The sequence below is a fragment of the Theropithecus gelada genome, chromosome 11 (genome assembly GCF_003255815.1).
Source record: "Theropithecus gelada isolate Dixy chromosome 11, Tgel_1.0, whole genome shotgun sequence".
NCBI classification, from domain to species: domain Eukaryota; kingdom Metazoa; phylum Chordata; class Mammalia; order Primates; family Cercopithecidae; genus Theropithecus; species Theropithecus gelada.
The window spans coordinates 48859627-48884509 of record NC_037679.1 but is presented as its reverse complement, the minus strand read 5'-3'; the positions used below and the strand labels follow the sequence as shown (position 1 = coordinate 48884509).

Here is a 24883-nt window from a genome sequence, read left to right as displayed (position 1 = left end):
TATTCTCATTAAATGAATGAAAATAAAGTGTCTTTATCTTTAGAAGATTTTTTAAAAACCCTAAATCAATAATTTGTGTTCATAAGAACCAGTCATGGATTAAGACCCTTTGTAAATACTAGTTTTGGATTTAAATACTTTACTTGAGACATGTAGTAAAACTAATCAAAATTTGACTTAACATTTAAATTATTCCAGTATATCAAATCGTATACTGATTCTCTTTTCCTCTAGGTTTAAAAATCTTTTTTTTTTTTTGAGACGGAGTCTCGCTCTGTCACCCAGGCTGGAGTGCAGTGGCGCAATCTCAGCTCACTGCAAGCTCTGCCTCCCAGGTTCACGCCATTCTCCTGCCTCAGCCTCCCCCGAGTAGCTGCGACTACAGGCGCCTGCCACCAAGCCTGGCTGATTTTTTGTGTTTTTTAGTAGAGACGGGGTTTCACCATGTTAGCCAGGATGGTCTCGATCTCCTGACATCATGATCCGCCCGCCTCGGCCTCCCAAAGTGCTGGGAGTATAGGCGTGAGCCACCGCGCCCGGCTGAGTCTGAATAACTTTCACACAACTTTTCCTTGATCTGTAAAATGACCTCATGAAGGAAGGAATTGATTGAAATTATATTATTAACCAACCTGTCTCTTTATGAGCTCTACTAACTACTAGGATATAATCATCCTTTTGTCTTTTTCTAAGGCCCTACCCATTCACAGTAAAGATTATATGTCAGTAAAAATCTACCTTGTTGTTGTTCTTTTTGAATATTGTAACCATTTTTGCCCAACTCCAGTCTTCAGCTACCTTTGTGTGTGTGTGTGTGTGTGTGTTTTGTAATACCTCAAAGACTACCAACAGTAGTTTGTTCAGAGACAACATTTATTCTGGGCTAAATTTTGTAAGCCAGGAGGCCTACATGTGCTTTCTTTAAAATCTGCCTCTTCTTGGGCCTCAGCTTCCACTTAATATTTTTTCTTACACTTTTCAAATAGTAGATAAAATTCTTTTAGAGAACAAAGAGAAGCAAAATAGATGTTCTGCTTGCTGTTGTATATCAGTCCCAAAGAGCGTTTGTCTCACTTGATTGTCATGTTGTAGCTAACAAGTGAAAAGCAAAACTTTTTTATTGTCCTTAGTATTTTTGTCAATCAGCCAAGTAGATGAATGGAAGAGTAGGTAAAGAAGAAAATAGTAAAAGGAGCTATAGATGATCTAGAAATAGACAACAACCTGCTGTATAATTTGCAGGATATTGGTAATTCAAATAGGTCCACTTTGGGAAAGTGGCTCATTTGCATTTGGTGCTGTTGTCTGGACTTCCTTTTCTTTAAACAGTGAGGGAATTGAGCATGATTAATAATCATGTGCTTATCAAAGCTCTGTGTCTTGCAAAGTAGTAGAAGACTCAACCCTGGAAGGGCATTTATTGACAAATTACGGAAAAGATCAGTGATAGGACAAACTTTAGTCGCTGATTGACCCAGGGGCTCAACTGATGTCCAGGATTGACAAGCACATGCTCACTTGCTCACTCTCTCTCTCTCTCTGCTCCACGTGCTGTCTATTGAATCCATTTTCAGAGACTTTCCCCTTGTGGTATCAGATGACCACAGTAGCTCTTCATGTGTCTCTCAGATTTAAGTTCAATTAGAATAAACAAGTGTCTGCCCCAGAGTCACAGCAGAAGTCTTGTTACCACCCGTTGGCTCTTGTTAGGTCACATTCACATTCCAGAACTGATGATCAGCATGACTGCTGGGGATATTTGGGAATGGGCATGGAACTCTGCTCAGACTCTGTTGAGCATTGGGGAAGCACAGATTCCTAAATGAAAAGTGAGGCTATTGCTGAAAGATAGGGAAAGGGATGCTGAGGTGGCAAATAGCAAATACGACAGTGGTCCTTCAGTTCTGATTTATTGTATAAATGGGTACATTTGGTGTTATTTCACGATTTTGTGACCTACGAAAACTTCCATTTTGACCTATTAAATGTGAAGACGTAAAGTGGAGGCTGTATAGTAGATATAGGTTCCAGTCTTAGCTGTGTTACGTATCCCTGTTGTTGAGGAATTCAAAGGCATTCAATGAATAACAGTCTTTTCTCCTGCTTGAATTCTGTGAAGAGAAGACAAATTGGCACATAGGAATAAAAAAAATCAGTTTTATTACTTCTGAAAGCTGGAATGGATGACTTGGTTTTTGTGTGACAACAAGGCTCTAGTATTGAACCCAGAACTAAGCAATTATTTACCTCCACTCCAGTGGGCTTTTAAATCTTGGGGTCTGCCCCTAAGAATTCAAACCAGAATACATGAGTCCTACAGATATCTGGCTCCCCACAGAAGGCAGAGGTGAAGAAGCTACATATGTCTAGTTTCTCTAGCAAAATCTCTTACCAGGCAGGTCATTTCACATCCATGATGATTGATGAGGTAGCAGGCCAGGAGTTGTTGAGGAAAATTCCTCTTTGTGGAAACCAGAGGACAGATGAACAAACATGCCCTCAACACACAGACTTTCTTAATTATTTTATTTGTTAAATAATAATCTGTTTTAAGGTTAGTGTGATGTTCAGGCCAGCAGACTCTGGATATAGAAACCTAAGGAGATTACCAAATAACCACCCTCTCCAGTTTTTCAAGTTGGATTATTATAATAATTGATATGTGCGTAGGAGGGAACCCAGTTTGCCTAGGAGATGAGTAAAATTGGTAATAATTAGACAAGCATAAGGATTTGTGAAGTGGGAGGAAGCAGGCAATGCAAGAAAATGTCTTGCAGAATCTATAACTATCACGTCTTTGCAAATTTAACCTAAGGCAAGCAAACTTTTCTCACCTAGCCATCCTGAACTCACTGATACAGATTCTAAGTTTTTAGCCCATTCTCCAGTTCAGTTGTTCTCACGAGTGTGCTCCCTAGACTGATAGCATCAACTTCACCCCAAAAATTGTTAGAAATGCAGATTATTGAGCCCCACCTTAATCTACCTGAATCTAAAAATGCTTGAGGTGTGGGGCCCAGCAATCTAACCAGTTCTCCGGGTGATTCTGATGTATGCTGAAGTATGAGGACCATATACCATGATTACAGACATCTTCATAACAGTTTCATAGCTGAAGATTTATTGCATTGGCCATTCTAATCTTTTCTAGTTCTAATCATCGAACATTTAAAAAATATTTTTGAGTGCAGGTAGATTGCTTGAGGTGGAAAGAAGTTGAGTCTGTAAAATGGAGTGAGAGAGTCATGAGCAGTGGGGCTGCATTTTCATCTTAGGTTTAGATTTAGTGGCATGATGCCTATTTCAAAAACTAAATGTAGCAGCAGAATGCTCAGGACATTGTATGTGTGAGATATTAGAATGAGGAAGAACCAAGGGATTAGTGATTCTAATTTGCGTAGAAGAACTTGAAGATCAGGAAGAAAGGGGGTTATATACAGAAGAGACTTTTCAAAGGTAGAATTAACTTAGTAACAGACTGAAGCCGGAAAGGATGGAATCAAAGGTGATTTAAGATTCCTAGCTGAGCTGATAAGTATAATGGTGGTGGCAGAGCTGTTAAATGAGTGAATGAGATGAGTCCATCGTTGGGCATGTTAACTTTGAGGTGATTGTATGGAGAAGAAAGCTTATCTTTAGTCAGATTAGAATAATAGGAGGAGTTGAGATGAAGAAATAAATGTAATGCATGTATTCATTCCTTAGACTTTTACTGAGTGTCTACCATGTGTCTGGTACAGTTTTAGGTTCTCAAGATGTAGAAATGGACAAACTGTACCCTCAGAACTAGTACTGTAGATGGAGGGAAAAAAATAACATAAACAAATGAACAAGATAAATTTAGGTAATAATAAGACTGGGCAAGGAAAACAAAAGAGTAGAGAATTTCTTTAGATAGGAGGTCAAAGGAAGACCTGAGGTGGTGACATGTGATAAGTCATATAGAGTATAGTTTTTGACAGCCAGAAGATGGTAGAGTCACAGAGTGGCCAATGAGAATTACAGGAAATAATAATATTAAAGGATCTGTTACGCTTTTTGTCCTTTCAGGCGCTATTCCATATGAAAGATTTGCAGAGAGAAATCCAAGTATAATATTAAAAAGAACTTGGGCTTGGATACAGTCCACCTCAGACATTTCAACCATTTGTTAGCTGGGCAGAAAACTCACTTTCTTGAAGTCTGCTCTTCTCAGTAGAAGAAGAAGGAGTCATACTTCATGGGATTAAATTATAATGATTAAGTGAGAAAATGAATTTAAAACAACTAGCATAGTGCCTGGAACAATAACACTAATGCTGAGTGGATCATAAAATTCAGTCATGTGAACTGCAGTTTCATTTAATGTTGATGTAATCTAATGTCTTTTGATACACAATTTATTTAAAAGTTGTACTTTGATCTGTTATGCAAAACACTTTAAAAGCACAGGACTGAAGTTCAAAACTATTTATGTTATTAAATAATGTACTTTAGCTACTTGATGACATTTAGAGAATATGCTTATGTGCATAATACTCTTAAGATAGATTTTATTAACTTTTAAATATTTTCTTCTTACAGATGTGTACATCTCATGATTGATACGGAGAAACTAGTCATGGGCCAAAGGTCAAGATACTTCTCTGGGAAATGTTGCTGCTGATGCTGCTTTACAAAGTCATACAATGAGTGTTTGGTTTAAGAAAGATTTTCATATTTAAAAGATTTTCATCTTGGAAATACATCAAGTGAAAATTAAATTCTTTTGGGAAACATTTTCCTTCTGATATATTATACTTGTAATGGGCGACATGGCAAACAACTCAGTTGCTTACAGTGGTGTGAAAAACTCTTTGAAGGAAGCTAATCATGATGGAGACTTTGGAATTACGCTCGCAGAGCTGCGAGCTCTCATGGAGCTCAGGTCCACAGATGCATTACGAAAAATACAGGAAAGCTATGGAGATGTCTATGGAATTTGCACCAAATTGAAAACATCTCCCAATGAAGGTGAGTTTTATTATGCTTGTTTTTGGTTCTTTGTGCAAGGAGTTCTATATATTGGGCTTAAAAATAAGCATGCTTATATTATGTTGGTGATTGTATGATTATGACATAATTATAGTGACATTAAAAATGGGTTATCAGATTAGTACAGGTAAAGTATTTTTATAATAACACATAAATGTTGCAAATTAATTTATATGTTTTAGATTGGCGGGATGAAATATTTTGTTCCATTATACATACTACTGCTGCCTGTTTATGATAAAAAGATTGTCTTCCCTTTGAGCTATAAAGGATGGAACCAGGCTTGGATGCCTCCCAGGGATTTGGTGGAAATAAACTCTCAGATCACTATCCTTCATTTTGCTGGGTGGCTTAAAATAGTTGTCACTGTCAGTAGCTGATTGAGTTGGTTTTAGCTTATGAGGCTTAACCTAACCTTTAATAATTAGCTCAGGAGTTCCTAAAGCAAATGAACTAGATTAGACGGAAGTTAGTTTTTCACCTAACAGACATTTCTTTTAATAAAACTAGTTTTCAGTCTTTGAATTATGTTGAATATCCCTGTTTTCACAGAAGCCTTTGGTTTCATAAATTTGTATTTGTGGCAGGTTTTTCTTTTTGAGAATCAAAAAGGAAAATTCATTATAACTTTCTGGCATTATGGTCTTTGAAATGATTTCAGAAGGTTGCCTTTTATAAATTAATCAGATTGAACATAAAATTAAGGTTAGGACATTTCTGGAAAGCATTTCCAAATTGTAAAGACAGAGTTGGGAAGGGACACTTATGAGGATGAATGGGGATTACAATTTATTTTATTAAAGATGAGAAATTATTAATGTAAAATTTTAAAGTATATTATTAGTATATATTCCAAAGCCAGTTCTAGAGAAATTAAGCAAAAGTATTTTTCTTCATTTCCTGAAACATTTTATGCCATGCTATTGGTTAGATGATATTTAATGTAATAGCAAAAAGGCTTTTACAAAATTGAGTAACTTTAAATTATATTTTAAAATTATTTAAAACCTTTGTAACCTGTGTAATTCTTTGTGAATTGTTAATTATTTTAATGATAGGTAGTTACTTTGATTTCTCTGAAGTAGCATGATCTTGAGGAAGCCAGAGTCAGTATTCACACGTGTCCCAACAGGGCTTCTTTAGACTATTTGGAATATGTTCTTTTCCTGCAAGACCTGTTAACTCTTCAAGGTTTTCTGGATCTTTTCAAATTGGAACCACTAGAAGCATCAGCTTCTTAGTTATACCTTAGATATGTTATACCATTTTAATGTAGTTGGGTTTGATTACTACAAGATCAATCCCAACTATTAATACATTAAGATGGTATTGCATATCTAAGGTATAACTAAGAGTATCAGGAACAGTTCCCATGGACTTGAATAGATAGTAATTTGACAAAATTGATGGCATACGTAAGGTATAACTAAGAGTATCAGAAACAATTCCCATGGCCTTGAATAGACAGTAATTTGACAAAATTGATTGCATACCTAAGGTATAACTAAGAGTATCAGAAACAGTTCCCATGGACTTTAATAGACAGTAATTTGACAAAATTTGAAGCTTATTCATTATGCAAACTGACTTTGAGTTATTATAACATCTTAGAGATTTGTACATTAGTATGTTGTTCTCAGCTGGTAGATCTGTTAATTCAGCTTAACCATTAAAATCTCATGGTTTTATCATCAAGTTGATAGGCAACACTAACAGTAAGGAGCCGTCAATAGAACAACATAGTTTCTTCATAAAAGCAATATTGAGCTTTAGTTTCAAATCTTCACTCAACTGTACTTCCCCTAACCTGTACTTCCCCTAACCCTAACTTGCATTTCTCTATTAATCAAAGTTCTTGTCTTCCGATAACTGAATACCCCACCACTTGAAAATGAGAATGCCTTCTCATTTTTATAGACATGATTTCTCATAAGTTTGCACTACAGTTTCTTTTATGCTGTTATTTGGAGCGGTGCCTTTTAAATTGGTTTAATTAGTGAAGTTAAGTTAACTGAAAATTTTGCATCTAGTACATTGGTTTTTAAAATTTGATAAGGGGATAGTTATGTACCCTTTTGACAGTATGTTGGAAGCTATGGATAATCTCTAGAAATACCCACTTACCACTCAGAATTCTATGTGAATTGTTGCTGCTTTGGGCCATTAGATAAATTCATGCATTATTATCCCCTCTTTAATTCGTAGAAAGTGTTTGCTCATGTTCTTCCTAGTATTGTGAATTTAATATTTGCTAAAATTTGTATAAACTATTGTCCTCACTGTTTATATATACACAATTTGTTTTTTTGAAATGATCTTTTAAAAATAATGTGAAGCAAGCCATTTTAAGCATTATACTTATATTTACAGTTGAAAATACAAATGAAAACAGCAGTGCGGTGGCTCACACCTGTAATCCCAACACTTTGAAAGGCCAAGGCAGGAGGATTGCTTGAACCTAGAAGTTCAGGACCGGCCTAGGCAATATAGCAAAACCCCATCTCTGCAAATAAAAAGATTAACCACTGTGGTGGCACATGCATCTCTGCTATTCAGGAGACTGAGGCAGGAGGATCACTTGAGCCTAGGAGTTTGAGGCTGCAGTGAGCTATGATTGCACCACTGCACTCCAGCCTGGGTAACAGAGGGAGACCCTGTCTCAAAAAAACAGCAGCAGCCTTCACTAGAATGTTATTTCCAAAGAATCTTCATAGTTTTAGTTTAACTTAGTAGAAATAATTCACTCAGAAACATTTTGTCACTGATCAAGCATACAAATGGTAATAAATGAAACATGACCAGGAATAAGCAATTAGGAGTTTGTATGTCCAAGGAAATGAACTAGACAGCAAGTACTCTTTTGTTAGAATAACCTGTTTATAATCAGGGAAAGTGAGAATTACAATGATTCTTCAAAGTACATGAATTTCAATTAGGTAAAACCGAAGTTGTCTTACCTGTCCCTTTAGTTCATTCATTTATTGATGACGTATACTTTCTTCAGACTTAGGATATTGATTGTCGTGTGTTTTATATACTTCCGCTAAAAAAGGTGGTGGGGCCTGGCAGTTACTGGAAGGCAGTTGTCGGTGTATAATTAAATCATCACAATTTTAGAGACTTTATGTAAGAATATGTGCATCTTAGAATTGCTGAAATTTTGTAGTATTTTTTAGTATCTGCCATGCAGTAGGCATTTTTCTAGGCCCTGGGTATACATCCATGAATAAAACAAACATCTCTGCCTAATTTTCACATGTTCACATGGGGAGACAGTTCACAAGACAACTAAATGAAATGTGTAGTGTGTTGGCGATACGTTTTTTAAAAAAATGAGAAGGGAAATCAGAAATATTGGGGGTGTCAATATTGGATTTCTGTAAATTATGGAGGAACAACCCAAGACATTTCTTAGGCAATAACCACAAAAATGATAGCTTATCCTTATGATAGATAACACTTTTTGTGCTAGATTGGCTATTAGCACTTGAAAATATTAAAATAAGTTAATATCTTAACAAGTTTATTTTACAGCCAAAGAACCCTCAGCACAAAAAAGTTAAACAGTTTACCCAGAGTCTCACTCTGGCTCCAGTCTTATTCTGGCTTCAGAGACCATGCTTTAACCACCGCATTGTGTGTTGCCTGTTACAAAAGTTCAGTTCACTTAGCTTGTAAAAGAGTTGCAATATGAAGAAAGAGGTAGCGCAGTCTTCTCAATAGTAATTTTTGATAGGGAAAAAACATTTTGGAATTACATGGTGAAAAAAAATTTGGTTTAAGGTTCTGCTTATCAATTTGTTCTTCATTTAAAAAACATACCCTGACCAAGTATGGTGGCTCACACCTGTAATCCTAGCATTTTGGGAGGCTGAGGTGGGAGGATCATTTGAACCCAGGAATTTGAGACCAGCCTGGGCAACATTTAAAAAATAAGGTAAAAAAAAAAAAAAAATGAGCCAAGAGTGGTGACACATGCCTGTGGTTCCAGCTACTCAGGAGGCTGAGGTGGGAGGATCGCTTGAGTGTGGGAGGATCGCCTCAGTCAAGGCTGCAGTGAGCCATGTGTGATCCCACAAAAGAGTGAGACCCTGTCTCAAGAACAAAAAGAATGCCCTATTCAATAAATTGTATTTATGTGATTCTTTTTGTCTTGCCCATTTATCACTTGTTTTCTAACAATATGTTTTGAAGAATATCATATGCATATCATATGCATGTGATACTGGTCATTAGGAAGTGTTTTGACCAGATGTAATTTTCATATTAAAAACTTCCCAGTGGTTCTGATTAACCATCCTAACTCCTAAAGAAATTGGAAATATAAATTGCAAGGTGAACTGGAATGGAGGCTTGTAACTTCATATTTTTGGCTCTCTTAGAGAAAGCATCTGTCTTATAGTCCTCAAAATCCAAGAATGCACTTTTATACCAAAATAACCTGCTTCTAACATCCTAACTGCATAAAATTACCTTCACAGTTTTTTTTTTTCTTCTGTATCTTTGTTATTTTCCTGCATTGACTTTCTTAGTCATATTCTAAATCACATTCCTTGATCCTTATATTTTTACACTAGCTTTTGGTATATCTTTCATCTCTTCGTGGTCCTGTGTTATCTATGTTATATTTTATGTTGGATGGTAGACTTTTTGATAATAGGGTTTCTGGTATATAGGCCTCCAGCCCTACTATCATGTTTGTTATTGAGAGTTCTACATTAAAAAAGGAATTCATGTTTTTAAATGAATTCATAAAAATTAAAGGCAGGTGCCAAGTGGTATTCGGTAAGAGGCATGGCTTCATGGACTTGTAAAGGGCAAGAAAGCAAATGAGACACTAAACTTTTAAGTGGTGGTTGCTGAAATTAGGTCCAGGATTTTCTCCTGAGCTTTAGTTTTGAAAGCCCAAAACACACACAACCCAGAGTGTTGAACTGGTTGCTTGTCAGTCTCCCCCACTAAACTACGAGCTCTTTGAGGGCAAGTGGTGGGGAAAGGCATCCTGAGTTATTTCCCTTTGTATTCCTAGTGCACAGTGACATAGTAGGCATTTGGGAAAGAATGTGTGAGTTTGACTTGAGAACAGTGTCTCTTAAATTTGCAGTTAGGGAAGGGATCGCCTCCTCTTTTGAAATTGAGAAAATCATGAGAATATTAGATTGTTTCCCAAGAAGAATAAACATAAACATAAATTTTTATGTACTTTCTTGGTCTGCACGTTTTCCTGTGTCCCTCACTTAGAAAAGTCAGGTTGGCTGCTGCTATAGGTCCACCATGATGCAGACTGTGTTAGTCCATTTGTGCACTGCTATAAAGAAATACCTGAGTCAGGGTAATTTATAAAGAAAAGAGGTTTAATTGGCCTCATGGTTCTGCAAGGCTGTACAGGAAGCATGGCATCAGCATTTCCTTGGCTTCTGGTGAGGCCTCAGGGAGCTTTTACTCATGGCAGAAGGTAAAGTGGAAGCAGGCACATCATATGGTGAGAGAGGGATCAAGAGAAAAAAGGGGGAGGTCCCAGACGCTTTTAAACAACCAGATCTCATGTGACCTAACTGAGCAAGAACTCACTTATCACCAAGGGGATGGTGCTAAACTGTCCATGAGGAGTCTGCCCCCATGATCTAATCACCTCCCACTAGACCCCACCTCCAACATTTGGAATCACATTTCAGCATGACATTTGGAGGGAACAGACATCCAAACCGTATTATTCCACCCCTGGCCTCCCACCCCCCCCAAATCTCATGTCTTTCTCACATTTCAAAATACAGTCATGCTTTCTCAATAGTGTCCCAGAGTTTTAACTAATTCCAGTATTAATTAAAAAGTTCAAAGTCCAGAATCTCATCTGGAGATGAGTTCCTTCTTTTTATGAGCCTGTGAGATCAGAAACAAGCTATTTACTCCAAGATGCAGTCATGGGACAGGCATTGGGTATACCTTCCCATTTCAAAAGGGAAAAATCAGCCAAAAGAAAGGAGCAGTAGACTCCACAAGTCTGAATCCCAGCAGGACAGTCAATAAAGTTCCAAAACAATCTTCTTTGACTGCATATTCTGCATCTAGGGCACACTGATACAAAGGGTGCAGTCCCAAGGCCTTGGGCAGCTCAGCCTCTGGCTTTATAAGGTAGGTGCAGCCCCTGTCGCTCTCTCTTAGGTTGTAGTTGAGTGATTGAGGCTTTTCTAGGGTTAGGATGCAAACTGCCAGTGGCTCTACCATTCTAGGATCTAGAAAACAATGGTCCCCTTCCCACAGCTCTACTAGGCAGTGCCCTGGTGGGGACTCATTCTAGGGGCTCCAACCCTACAATTCCGCTTGGCACTGCCCTAGTGGAGTTTTACTGTGGGGGAGTTTCTCTGTGCCTAGGGGCAGAGCCCCTCTTGTGGCACCAAGGCTTTCTGATATTTCCTTTGAAATCTAGGGGAAAACTGCCAAGCCTCCGCCACACTTGCATTCTGAGTATCTGCAAACTTAATACCACATAGGAATTGCCAAGGCTTATGGATTGAGCCCTCCAGAGCTGTGGCCCAAGCTGTTCCTGGGACCCTTTGAGCGAAGGCTGGAGCCAGAGCAGCCAGGATGCAGGGAGCAGTGTCCTGAAGCTAAGCAGGACAGCTGTACCCTGGGCCTAGCCCTTGAAAGCATTCTTTCCACCTAGACTGCTGCGCCTGTGATAGGAGGGGCTGTCCCAAAGATCTCTGAAGTGCCTTTGAGGCCTTTTTCTCATTGCCTTATCTATTAACACTCAGCTCTCTTTTAGTCATGCTAATCTCTCTAGAAAGTGACTGTACCACAGCCCACTTGTTTTCCTTCTCTACCACAGGGCCAGGCTGCAGATTTTCCAAACTTTTACCCTCTGCTTCGCTTTTAATTATAAGTTCCAACTTCAGGTCATTCCTTTGCTCCTGCGTCTAATAGTAGGCTGTTAGAATCAGACATGCCAGTTCCTGAATGTTTTGCTGTTGAGAAAAGTCTTCTGTTAGATACCCTAGGTCATTACTCTTAAGTTCAAACTTCCACAGATCCCTCAGGCATGGACACAATACAGCCAAGTTCTTTGCGAAGGTATAACAAGGGTGACCCTCGTTCCAGTTCCCAATAAGTTTCTGATTTCCATCTGAGAACTTGTCAGCCTGGTCTTCAGTGTTTATATCTCTGTCAGCATCTTGGTCACAACCATTTAACCAGTCTTTAAGAAGTTTCCAGACTTTCCCTCATCTCCCTGTCTTCTTTTGAGCCCTCCAAAGTCTTCCAGCCTCTGCCTGTTACCCAGCTACAAAGCCGCTTCCACTTTTTAAGGTATCTTTATAGCAGTGCCCCACACCTCAATGCCAATTTTCTGTGTGTGTTCATTTTCGTATTGCTATAAAGAAATACTTGAGACTAGGTAACTTATAAAGAAAAGAGATTTAATTGGCTCACAGTTCTGCAGGCTATACAGGAAGCATGGCACTGGCATCTCCCTGGCTTCTGGGGACGTCTCAGAGTGCTTTTTTTTACTCATGGCAGAAGGTGAAGCAGGAGCAGACACATTCCATGAGAGCAGGAGTGAGAGAAGGAGGAGTTCCCAGACTCTTAACCAGATCTTGCGTGAACCTACTGGGCAAGAACTCACTTATTACCTAGGGGATGATGCTAAACCATTCATGAAGGATTCACCCTCATGATCCAATGACCGCCACTAAGCCCCACCTCTAACATTTGGAATCACATTTCAACATGAGATTTGGAAGGGATAAACATCCTTACCATATCACAGACATACATACATGTACATGTAATATAAACATATACAGACACACATATACATATGATATATGCACAAATACTGACAAAATTTCTAGTACAGAATTTGATAAGACTGTAGTATGTGCTGTGTGTTAACTGAGATTGTCAGTTAAATCTACCTTCATCCAACATTCCAGTAAATTCCCCCCACTTTATTTCCTAAATTGGGACATAATTTTATTAGTCCCTGCAATTGGGATGCTACATTTTCTTGTAAAACATTAAGATCTTAATATAAATGGTATTTTATTTTATAGTATGTTCTTTTCAAATATAAAGACAGTACTTCTGAGCTATTATCTAGTCATAGATCAAATACAGACTTTTATTACTCCAAACAGTGATGGAGTCAGACCCTAAAAGCATATAATTCTGAGGCTACTTTTGATGTGTTTTGGTTGTATTTTCTCTTTGTGAAGCTAACTGGGCCATAAGAAGATCAATTCCATGCATGACCTTGGCCTCATTGCCACTACTCTACAATTAACTGAGCCAATTAGGCAGAAGATTTCTCATTATATGTTTTATAAGTTATTCCTAATAGTTTGGTATCATTTATATTTTTTAAAACTAGGACCAGTAATTTCTTTGCCATTTCCACCAGCTTAGTTGTATCGCATACTTTACTTTCTCCCTCCTTACAGTAGAAGCCTCTTCTTGGATCTTCATTAGACAAACATTGCAGCCCTGAATTCCAAGGCCTCTGGCCTCTTCGAAGGAATACCTGTGGTATTACCCTTCGTCTCCTATATCATCAGTGTTGTCTTCTCCACTTGATCATTGTCATTAAGTCACTTGTCTTAATGTCTGTCACCTACTTTTAAAAAACAAAATGCAAATAAAACCCACTTGAACTCATCTTTACTGATTTATTTCTGCCCGCTGGATCACACTCTTGGAAAAAGTAATCTATACTTACTGTCTCCACTTGCTCATTCCCACTCTCTGTTCAGCTCTTTTCTAATCAGACTTTCTTCCACGCCAGTGCACTGGAATATTCCTTACAAGGTCATCAGCCTCTATCTAGTGAAAGAAAGTGTTCCATTCTCTGGTCTGTTACTCAGCCTTTTAACATCATTTGCCATAGTCAGCCAAATCATCTTTTTAAAACCTCTTTTCGTCTCTGGGCTTCTGTAGTAGTACCTGAACATGTTTTGTTTTGTTCCGTTCCCCCCCTCCCCTGCCTTCCTTGCCTCCCTCATTGGCTGTTTCTTCTTAGGTGCCTTGCACTCCTCTTGCCCTATTTGAACATCAGTGTTGGGTGCTCCAGTGCTGTAGCCTCAGCCTAGCTCCCTTCTTATCTGCTTTAACTTTCTGAGAGCTCTCATTGGGCTTGTGGCTCCAGAATCAATATAATTGATGACTCTGGCTCAGACTTCTCCTTGAGTTCTGAATATGGAGAGCCAGCTGTCTACTAGACACCTCCACTTGTTTTGTTTAAATCTGTGAAACAGAACCATTAACTCCTCCCTCCCCTTTCCTCCTAATTCTTCAGTTCTCAAAATCGCCTGTCTTGGAATATGACTACCATCCACTCACTTAAGTGCTTGGAGACCCCGCCCCCTCGCAAAAAACAAACAAACAAACAAACAAAAAACAACCTTTCCCTTTCATCCTACATCCAATCCTTAAGTACATTGTCTGATCTCCTTCCAAAATACCTGACAAATCCACTTATCCCCTTCTGCCTCCACTTCTAAAACCGAAATTCAGGCACCATCATCTATACTTTATAAGCAGCAGCCTCCCAACTGGCCTTTTTCTTTCACTCTTGCTCTCTTCAGTTTCCTTCAGATAGCAATTTATGTGATTTTTCTAAAATCCAGAGTAGTTACCACCACTCTGCTTTAATGGTTTTCACTGCACTTTAAGGTGAGAATGCCATTCTCCTCTCCCTAGCCCCTATGTTCTTACCTTTGGTCACTTTTTCCATTTTGACCCTCTCTTCTTTCCTCCTGGGTCACTGGGTTTTAGCTACAGTGGCTTTGCTTCTGGCTAGTAAATCTTCTAATCTTGTTTTGATCTCTGGGCCTTTGTATTTGCTTTTGCACTGCTGGGAATGTTCTGCTCGAAAGTCTTCTCACCCTTGACCCCTGGAGGTTCAGACTGAAGCCAAATGTTAGCTCCTTAGAAAGGCTAAAGTAGCCCAGTAAGAGAGTTCTAGTGGCCCTTTTTTATTGTCTTCATTGTACTTGTCTGTAGTTATTTTAATTGTCTACTGTCTACCTCCAGGATAGTATAAACTTATTGAATGTTCTTGTTCACACTGATTCCTCAGCATGTAGAACAATTCCCTAGAAGTAGTAAACATTCAGTAAATATCTGTTGGGAAACAGACTATTGTTACGAAACTGTTCGTTTTATTATATTTAGATTGTGTAAGTTTATTATTAATAGAAATTAATTGTCCCTCAAATTGAATTAATACATTACTTTAGTGTTCAGTCAGTTTATAATTGGTGTTCCACTTACTTAAGAGTTGGCCTGTTTATGATTTATGAACTGTATATACCTTCTCTTTTGGTTCTTCAAAACAACCTTGTAAGTTTGGCCAGCTGATATTAGTGCCCTCCCTTGACCCCCAAAGAGTTAAGTGACTTGCACAAGATTTCAGTAGGTGAACTGGAACCTAGGTCTTCTACTTCCTGTACCAGATAGTTGTATTGGTGTAGTGTCCTAGGTGTGTGCTTTTGTGTGTGTTGGTAGTTTAGAGGAATTACAATAGCATTTAAGACCTTTACTTCCCATACTCTCTTCAAGATATGTTTTAAAGCTATCTTTAGCTCTGTGACTGTTCTTTTCAGTGGTAACAAAATATTGGTCCCTGTTATAACCAATATAAGTTAAGATTTGGCCAATTATTTTTTAGTGGTGATATTTATCAGGTGTTACAGGTATGTCATATGTATTCAGTAAATGGTAGTCTTTATACACTGTGAGTTAGGCTGATACAACCACTATCTCCATTTTTTTTTTCTTTTTGCTAGTAAGAGCATTCAAACACAAGATAAGACAAACCTACCCATAGACTAATCTCATCCTTATTACTGCAGTCCTTTGCTGCCTTGCTTTCCATTGACTCTGGAAAGATTAGAGCTCTTTGGAAGCTTTCAACTGATAAGTCTTTTTTTTTTTTTTTCCAACTGAGAAATCTAAAATATTTTCGGTACTGCCCAGTATGGACCCTGTTATAGTTGCTAGTGAGATAGTTTTCTGAAATCTTTGAATCTTGTTGAATCCTTCAATGAAGTAGATAATTACTTTAAAGCTATATGTTCGTTTCTCATTATTTATTCTAATAATGTATTTATATTCCCTCTTCTACTCTTTGCCTGCCTGAGCAGTGAGATTAATAGTTAAAGCACTTTAAGCTGAGAGTCTTACAGTAATCTGCTGTTTTCCTGTCTTCCTCCTTTGATGTTCTCTTGGAATAGGCTCTTGCCAAAAACACAAATTGAAGTTAGATTTAATATGAGAAGTTAAAAATGATATTATCCTGTTTATCTCTGCCTTCTTCTCTAGCATTCTTTCTCTTTCTTTCTTTCTTTTTCGGAAGCAGAGTCTTGCTCTTTTCCCCAGGCTGGAGTGCAGTGGCGTGATCTTAGCTCACTGCAACCTCGGCCTCCTGTGTGCAAGCGATTCTCATGCCTCAGCCTCCTGAGCAGCTGGAATTATAGGCACCCACCACCATACCTGGTTAATTTTTGTGTTTTTAGTAGAGATGGGATTTCGCCATGTTGGGCAGGCTGGTCTCGAACTCCTGACCTCAGGTGATCTGCCCACCTCGGCCTCCCAAAGTGTTGGGATTATAGGCGTGAGCCACTGTGCCTGGCTTCTCTAGCATTCTTACACAGACTAAGGAAAAATACCATTTGTCACTGCTGTCTGTACTGTTACACTCCCACAATAATGTACATATGTACACACTTTGCATTAACTAATCGGGATATATCTGGGTTTGACAGGATCAACAAGGTTAAAGACTTACTCGGTAGGGTGAAGGAATGGCAAAATGGATGTTCATCCCACTAGCTCTGTCTTAACCTCCTCATATCTTTCTAATTCCATAGTCTAGACAATAAATGTTACATCATACAGTATATGTCCTACAATATACCTTTTACCTTAAGTGACAATAGGTACATTCAATAGCACCACCTATCACTTCTAAGGAAGATCATCCTAAGTATCCTGTTAATGTGACTTTGCGAATATTTTATCAGTCTAACAGAGACATTTTAGAGAAGCCTTTAGAGCTTGTGATAGATTAACTTTTCACTGTTATTCAGCAAATGAGAGTAAAAAATCAGCCTTTCACTGTTGTCCAGGGTGCAATAACTAAACCAAATCTATGTCTATATCTATATAACTAAGCCAAATATACATACATATATATATGTGTGTGTGTGTGTGTGTGTATATATATATTTTTTTATATATAAACTTCCCAGTTTTGTGAGGGCAATATCCTAAGGTCAGGGAAATGTTTAACTCCAATATGAAAACCATCGAACTGTCATAACAGTTCTGATTGCTAACATATACAAGATAGTGTAAGATAGTATGATCAGAAATAAGCAGTGTTGACTGGGCATGGTGGCTCACATCTGTAATCGCAGCACTTTAGGAGGCTGAGGCAGGTGCATCACCTTAGGTCAAGAGTTCGAGACCAGCCTGGCCAACATGGGGAAACCCTGTCACTACTAAAAATACAAAAATTAGCCAGGCATGGTGGCATGCACCTATAGTCCCAGCTACTCGAGAAGCTGAGGTGGGAGAATCGCTTGAACCTGGGAGGCAGAGGTTGCAGTGAGCCGAGATTGTGCCACTGCACACCAACCTGGGTGACAGAGCAAGACTCTGTCCCCAAAAAACCAACAAGCAAAATAACAAACAAAAATAAGCCGTTGGGAAAGTGAAAATTCTTAGTCCAGTCCTGACTTATCTACTTAAAGTGTTCTTTTAAAGACCTGCACATGTTTTTCAGTGATTTAAATTCTGTACACTTAAAGCATGAAAGAAAGTAAACATTTTGGTAGGGTCTTAGAAATTACAATCTAGAGTGATGAGTTAAGGTATTTTGAATAAAAATATATATTTTCATTTGTAAGAAGTAAAACTATTCACTGAAATTTGTTTCTTTTTATTAGGTTTAAGTGGAAACCCTGCAGATTTAGAAAGAAGAGAAGCAGTGTTTGGAAAGAATTTTATACCTCCTAAAAAGCCAAAAACCTTTCTTCAATTAGTATGGGAAGCATTACAAGATGTCACTTTAATTATATTAGAAATTGCAGCCATAGTATCATTGGGCCTTTCTTTTTATCAGCCTCCAGAAGGGGATAATGCACGTAAGTAAATGGGGGGAAAAAAAAGACATGTCTGATGCTAGCTCAGCTAATTCATTTAGTTAATGCATAATAATAGCTGGCCAGCATTTATTGATGTTTGCTATGTGCTAGGCACTGTTCTAAGTACTTTAAGTATATTGTCTCAGACAATTTTCACAGTAAACCTATGAATTAGATTGTGTTACCTCCCTTTTACAGTGAGGCACAGAGGTGAAATAACCTATCCATATATGCTTACTATGTGTCTGGCACAGACCTGTGCCACGTATATGACATGGTCCTTGCTATCACAGTTTTAAAGTTTTTTAGAACACTATACTATGAAACAATTTTAGTTTTTAATTTTTGGTTTCTTTTGGAAAATGTCATTATGAAAGCAAAATTCTATTCCCAAATGCATTACTAGTCAAGTTCTTGAAGTATTTTGCTATATACACTATTTGAATAATTTCCTTGCTATTATAGAAAATTTCCTTGCCATTATACTATAGGTTGAACATTGCTAGTATGAAAATCTGAGCTGCTTTGAAATTCAAAATTTTTGAGTGCCGACATGATGCCACAAGTGGAAAAATTCCACACATAAGTACTTACCACAAATTTTGTCTCATATACAAGATTATTTTTAAAATATTGTATAAAATTACTTTTAGGCTGTGTGTATAAGCTGTGTATGAAACACAAATTCTTGTTTAGACTTGGGTCCCATCCCCAAGATATCTAATTATATATATGCAGATATTCCCAAATCTGAAAAAATTAAAACATTTTTGATCCCAAGCATTTCAGAAAAGGGATACTCAACCTGTGCAGAGTATTGTAACCAACAGAGAAATCCATTATGGCGTGGTAGATTTGCTTTAACGTGTACCTACAAATGTTTTTTCCTCCTATCTTTCTGTCCCTTTCTCTTTTAAATTTCTTTTTCTGCCTTTTAAAAAATTTATTTCAAATTAATAGTTCTGCTGGTAGATTATGTAACTGGTAGGAAATCTAGCATGCATTTTGGTTACTATATTTAAGTAGCTATAATATAAAATAAACCGATAGTATTTTATGTATCAAAAGGCTGATTCACCAAAATATTTTTGTTTGTGAAAGCTTCATTCCTATACCCTTTCAAGTTGTGAAGAGATACTTGCTAACTCTAAAAGTTCGGTAGGGTAATTATGTTAATCTGTTTGCATTGCTGTATAAGAATACCTGAGACTGACTAACTTACAAGAAAAGGTTCTGCAGGCTGTACAGGAAACGTGGTGCCAGCTTCTGCTTCTGGTGAGGGCCTCAGAAAGCTTACAGTCATGGCAGAAGGTGAAGCAGGAGCAGGCAGAACACATGGAGAGAGAGGGAGCAAGAGGTGGCCTGGAGGGGCCAGGCTTTTTAAAGGATCAGCTCTTGTGTGAACTCATCACCATGGGGAGGGCACCAAGCCATTCATGAGGGATCCACCCCCATGATCCAAACAGCTCCCCCTAAGTCTGCTTTCAACACTAGGGATCATTTCAGCATGAGATTTGGAGGGGACAAACATCCAAACTCTATCAATAATTATGTAATTATTTAAAAGATGTACCTAGGCTCGTGTAAGACTGTATTCTTTCTCTTTAAAGAAATTTGGACACAGCATAAACCAGTTTATCTGAGATTAGTATAGTTCAAAGTTTCTTAGCAGCAGCACGACTGACATTTTGAACGACAAAATTCTTTGCCGCCGTATTCATCCTGCACTCCACCCCAAGTGAGGCAACCAAAAACATCTCCAGATTTTGCTGTGTGTCCCATAGGGAGCAAAGTTGCCTCTGGTTGAAAATCACTATAGATAAGAAGGGATTTAGACAATATTCTTGTCAGTGTTGAGCTAAATTATTTTTAAACTTTTATTTATTTTTACTAAATAAGTAGTACCTATTTTACTGTTTAAAAATAATAATGGGGGTGGGCGAAGACAGTCCAAATAAAAATAATATTCACTGGAAATCCCACTTCTTTTTTTTTTTTTTTTTTTTTTGGGATGGAGTCTCGCTCTGTCGTCTAGGCTGGAGTGCAGTGGCTTGCTGCCAGCTCTGCCTCCCAGATTCACGCCATTCTCCTGCCTCAGCCTCTCAAGTAGCTGGGACTACAGGCGCCCGCCACCACGCCCGGCTAATTTTTTTTATTTTTAGCAGAGATGGGGTTTCACCGTGTTAGCCAGGATGGTCTCGAACTCCTGACCTTGTGATCTGCCCGCCTCGGCCTCCCAAAGTAGAAATCCCACTTCTTAGAGATTCTTGCTATACCCAAATCCTTTAAGATTTTAAATATGTGTCCATGTGTCTATGAGCACTCATATATGTAAATGTATGATGGTTCATAGGTATATGTGTGTATCTGAAAAGGGGGGTCATATCATCTTAAGCAACATACAGCTGATTTTTTTCAGTTTTCCTCTTATCTAGCTCTCACTATCGAATATTGGGTATTGGTTTTCTAGAATTGAGTTAGCAGATTAATAAAAGCTTTTTACTTTGAACAATTTAGTTTTCTTAGAAAACAAAAGAAAAATACTTTCAAGAAGTGGAGTTTATTACCAGCAAGGTCCAGGACAAATCTTTTTGGAATTCAGACTGCTTCCTTTGTAAGATGTAGTGACAGGTCCTTTCCTAAATTTGTTAAAGGAGATACAGGTATTAAAATCCAACTGAGAAGATAATCTATAGCTGTCGGTGTTGTAAGGCCCTTTTAGAAGAGTCAGAGTTCACTAGAAGTTCTTAATGAAACATAAAGATTTTTTGTTCCATGGTGAAAAGTTATTTGGTATTTGCATTTTTTATTTTTATTATATATATAAAATAAAATATGTATATTGAGACATATACATAAAATATGTATATTGAGACATATATATATAATATATAGAGAGAGACAGTATATATATTAAGACAGAGTCTCACTCTGTCGCCCAGACTGGAGTGCGGTGGCACTATCTTGGCTCACTGCAGCCTCCACCTCCAAGGTTCAAGCGATTCTGCTGCCTCAGCCTCCTGAGTAGCTGGGACAATAGGCATGCGCCACCATGCCTGGCTAATTTTTGTATTTTTAGTAGACACGGGGTTTCACCGTGTTGGCCAGGCTGGTCTCAAACCCCTGACCTCAGGTGATCTGCCCGCCTCGGCCTCCCAAAGTGCTCAGATTACAGGCGTGAGCCAGCGCTCCCAGCCTTGTATTTTAAAAAATCATTTATTAGTACACTACGTGTATCTTTTTGTCATGTTACATGTCAACACTGAGGTGTAGTAACTTGCTTAAAAGGAATCTATTTGTAAATCTACAGTCATAGAAATCTAAATGATCAAAATGTCTTACTAATATTATTTAATGTAAAAATATATGCTGTAGCCCAAACCATAAATAAATCTATAGTTACTGGTATCAGCACTTAACAGGGGTTCTCAAACTTTTTGGTCTCAAGACCTCTTCAAACTCTTGAAGTACTTAGGACTCCAAAGAGCTTTTGATTATGTGAATTATTCCTATAAATATTTCGTATATTCTAAATTAAAATGGAAAAATTTTTGAATATCAATGTCTTCTCACCACAAAAAAAGGTAACTATATGAGGTGATGGGTATATTAACGATTGTGGTAATCTTTTCACAGTATATACCCCTGTCAAAATATTTTGTCATATACCCTAAATATATGCAGTTTTATCAATCATACTGCAGTAAAGCTGGACAAAATATTTATCAATGCATTTTTAGATAATAATCTATTGTATAGTCACATAGATAACATTTTGATGAAAAGTGTTCCCCCAGTAATGAATTTTTAAATGAAATAATGTAAAGAGTGGTGTCATATCTCTTTAATGCCCAGCTTAATTGAAGATAGCTCGGTTCTCCTATCTGTTTCTGTATTGATTATGTCACATTATCACATGCAACATAATCTTTAGAAAATTATACATTAATGAAATATGAGGCCAATAATTATGTCTTCAAATTATGAAAATAGGAATCCCCTTCAGGTTTCACGACAGCACTTTGAGAACTATTTCTCTATACTACTAATGTACAAACTTGATACATCACCCAAGGAATAGCTCAACTAGGAGGTTTTAACATGGAATATTTGCCTTGTGGTAGAGAGTATTGACTGAATTTAGATTGTGCATGTCTCTCAGTTGAATATATTTACAACAGAACACCTTTGATAATACAGATTTTTATTATTATATTTGAGCTTGGACTTTACTGAAAACATTGTTAAAATTCTTTATATATTTATACATATATATAACTGTAAGTTATTGTCAGTTTGTAACTTTGATCCTTTTTCCCCTATAACTCCTCTAAAAATTTGTAATCATTGTCAGTAGGAAAGGATTTATATTTTGTACTATCTATTTCAAGATTGTTTTGGTCTTATCCATGTGATATAGAGAACTATACATGAAATGAAATATGTCATTAATTTGTTTCCATTTCTCTTTTGAAATATTCAGTAGTTTAGTGGTGGATATCCATGTCACATTTAGAGCTGAAAATTGTATAATTGTCCGTAATTCTTTCCCCTCCTTAACCTCTGTTGCGTTAGTCTTTAAACTTTTTTGGTTATTTACTCTATCAGGGAAAAAATGAGCACATACCTCCAAATGATGCATTTATTAATTATATTTGTAACTATATATAATTTGTATATTTTCAGCATATAGAAAAAATATAAATTGAAAGTAAAAGATAAAGCTGGGCACAGTGACTCATACCTGTAATCTCAGCACTTTGGGAGGCTGAGGCGGGAGGATTGCTTGAGGCCAGGAGTTCAAGGCCAACCTGGGCAATGTGGCGAGATCCCATCTCTACAGAAATTTTTTTAAATGAGCTGGGCATGGTGACATGCGCCTTGTGGTCTAAGCTACTTGGGAGGCTGAGGTAGGAGGATTGCTTGAGCCCAGGCGGTTGAGGCTGCAGTGAGCCACATTGACACCACTGCACTCCAGCCTCAGCAACAAAGTGAGACTTTGTCTCCAAAAAAATAAAAAAATAAAATAAAATTTAATGTTTGGTTTTTTCTTGTAGCCATAAAACATTATTGTTAACCTGATTTAGGTCTAAGTTTGATTACTTTCAGAAATTGGCTTTAATGTCTCATAGCTAAAAAGAAACACAACATTATATAAATCCAAGTGGGAAAAGTGTAGTTACTAAATCATACTCATTTTCATGATACCCACCAGTTATGCAAAGGTATTTGTTAAAATATGACTGGTAAATTCCATTGTCTGATGTCAATCAATCTGTTGTTTTTGTATGTAAAGTATTGCATTTTTTGTGTAATAAATGACATCAAAACCCAGTAAAATGCTTCACTTGGATAATATGTTAGCTGTTTCCAAGTTGGTGAAAGTGGTCAGCATATGGTGTTCTATCATGTGATCCTGAGTCCAGAGTTGCTCTAATTCGGAGTTAATCTCCTGCTTCTGGCTAGAGGGAAGAATGGAGCGGGGAGAGTCATTCTTACAGCCTTGACTGTTAAACCGAATGTAAATCTTAAAATCACTTAACTGGTTATTATACATAATGACACATGGTGATTTCTTGAGCTTGAAAATAATTAAAATAGAAATTCTGGTATTTGGGTTGGAGGGGGTTCTGTTGGATTATCCTGCTTGTACCTCACATCGACAATTGAATCCTGCTTGTGGTTCTCAGGATATTTTTTGTAACTGTTCACATCAAGTCTTCCATTTCATCCCCAATTGATCTTACTTCATTCCCTGTCTTCCCTCCCAGATTGCTTTTTAGTCAGCGCCCTCACACCTCAGATGTTTTCTTCAATCTGTGCTCACCATGCTAGAACACGCTTTAATAATTTCTAGTGTCATTTATTTACTCCTTCTTTTCTTCTGAATAATCCTCCTGCTTTCTGTTTCAAGAGAACCAGTGGCTTTCAGACATTTCAATTCAATTCATAAAGAAATAACTTCACATAGCAACCCAGAAGCCTGTATTCCTTCATGTGAATTTATAAGTAATCAGCGTTTCAGGAAGTAACACTTATCCTTAGTACATATATGTCCTTTCTATTTTGATTTGTTTCATTTTTCAGAATGCTGGTCATGAGCCACTGAATTGATTTTGGACTCACAACTAGATTACAGCCTGAAGTCAAAAAGCACTGTTCTGTTATTCTTCACCATTATTGACTATAGAGTTTTGGCTCATTCTCCCCCTCCCCCCGCCACCTCCCCAATCCTTTTCTGATCTCTTTTCTGCCGTTTGTACTGACTTTAATCTCTCTCTGGATTTTTTTTTCTTTCTTTCTTAGATTTATATGGCTGGTTCTCTACGAGCATTTGGTTTGTAGTTCACATGTCATGGATACCTCAAAGGGGTCTTCTCTGTTCACTGAACCTCAGTTATCCCTCTTTCTTATTTAATAGCACATCACTATGTTTTTCTTCATGGCACTTGTTGATACGTAAAATTATTTGTGTAAATTATTTATTTGTGTATTGTTACCTGAATTCTTCATACACCGTCCCCAGTCTGAGTATGGATTCCATGAGGAGAGAGAGCTTGTGTATCTTATTCATTACTGTATTTCTAGCTCCTAAAATAGTGTCTGGCACCTAGCATGTGCTCAAATGGTTGGAATAACAAGTAGCACTTTGTTTAACTTTTCATGTTATAAAAGCCAAGCTTTGATCACAGTTCAGTAAAAATGACATAGTAAATAAGCATGATTCT

At 37.5% G+C, this 24883-nt stretch overlaps 1 protein-coding gene across 1 annotated transcript in view; it reads left to right on the top strand.

Moving 5' to 3' along the window:
- The window catches only part of ATP2B1 (ATPase plasma membrane Ca2+ transporting 1), a 117275-nt gene that overhangs the window by 44921 nt on the left and 47471 nt on the right, over positions 1-24883 (top strand). The window contains exons 2-3 of the mRNA XM_025401652.1: positions 4564-4992; positions 17958-18155. Of these exons, the coding sequence (XP_025257437.1) occupies positions 4785-4992; positions 17958-18155 (406 nt within the window). The 5' untranslated portion in view covers positions 4564-4784. The remainder of the gene's footprint in view (positions 1-4563; positions 4993-17957; positions 18156-24883) is intronic.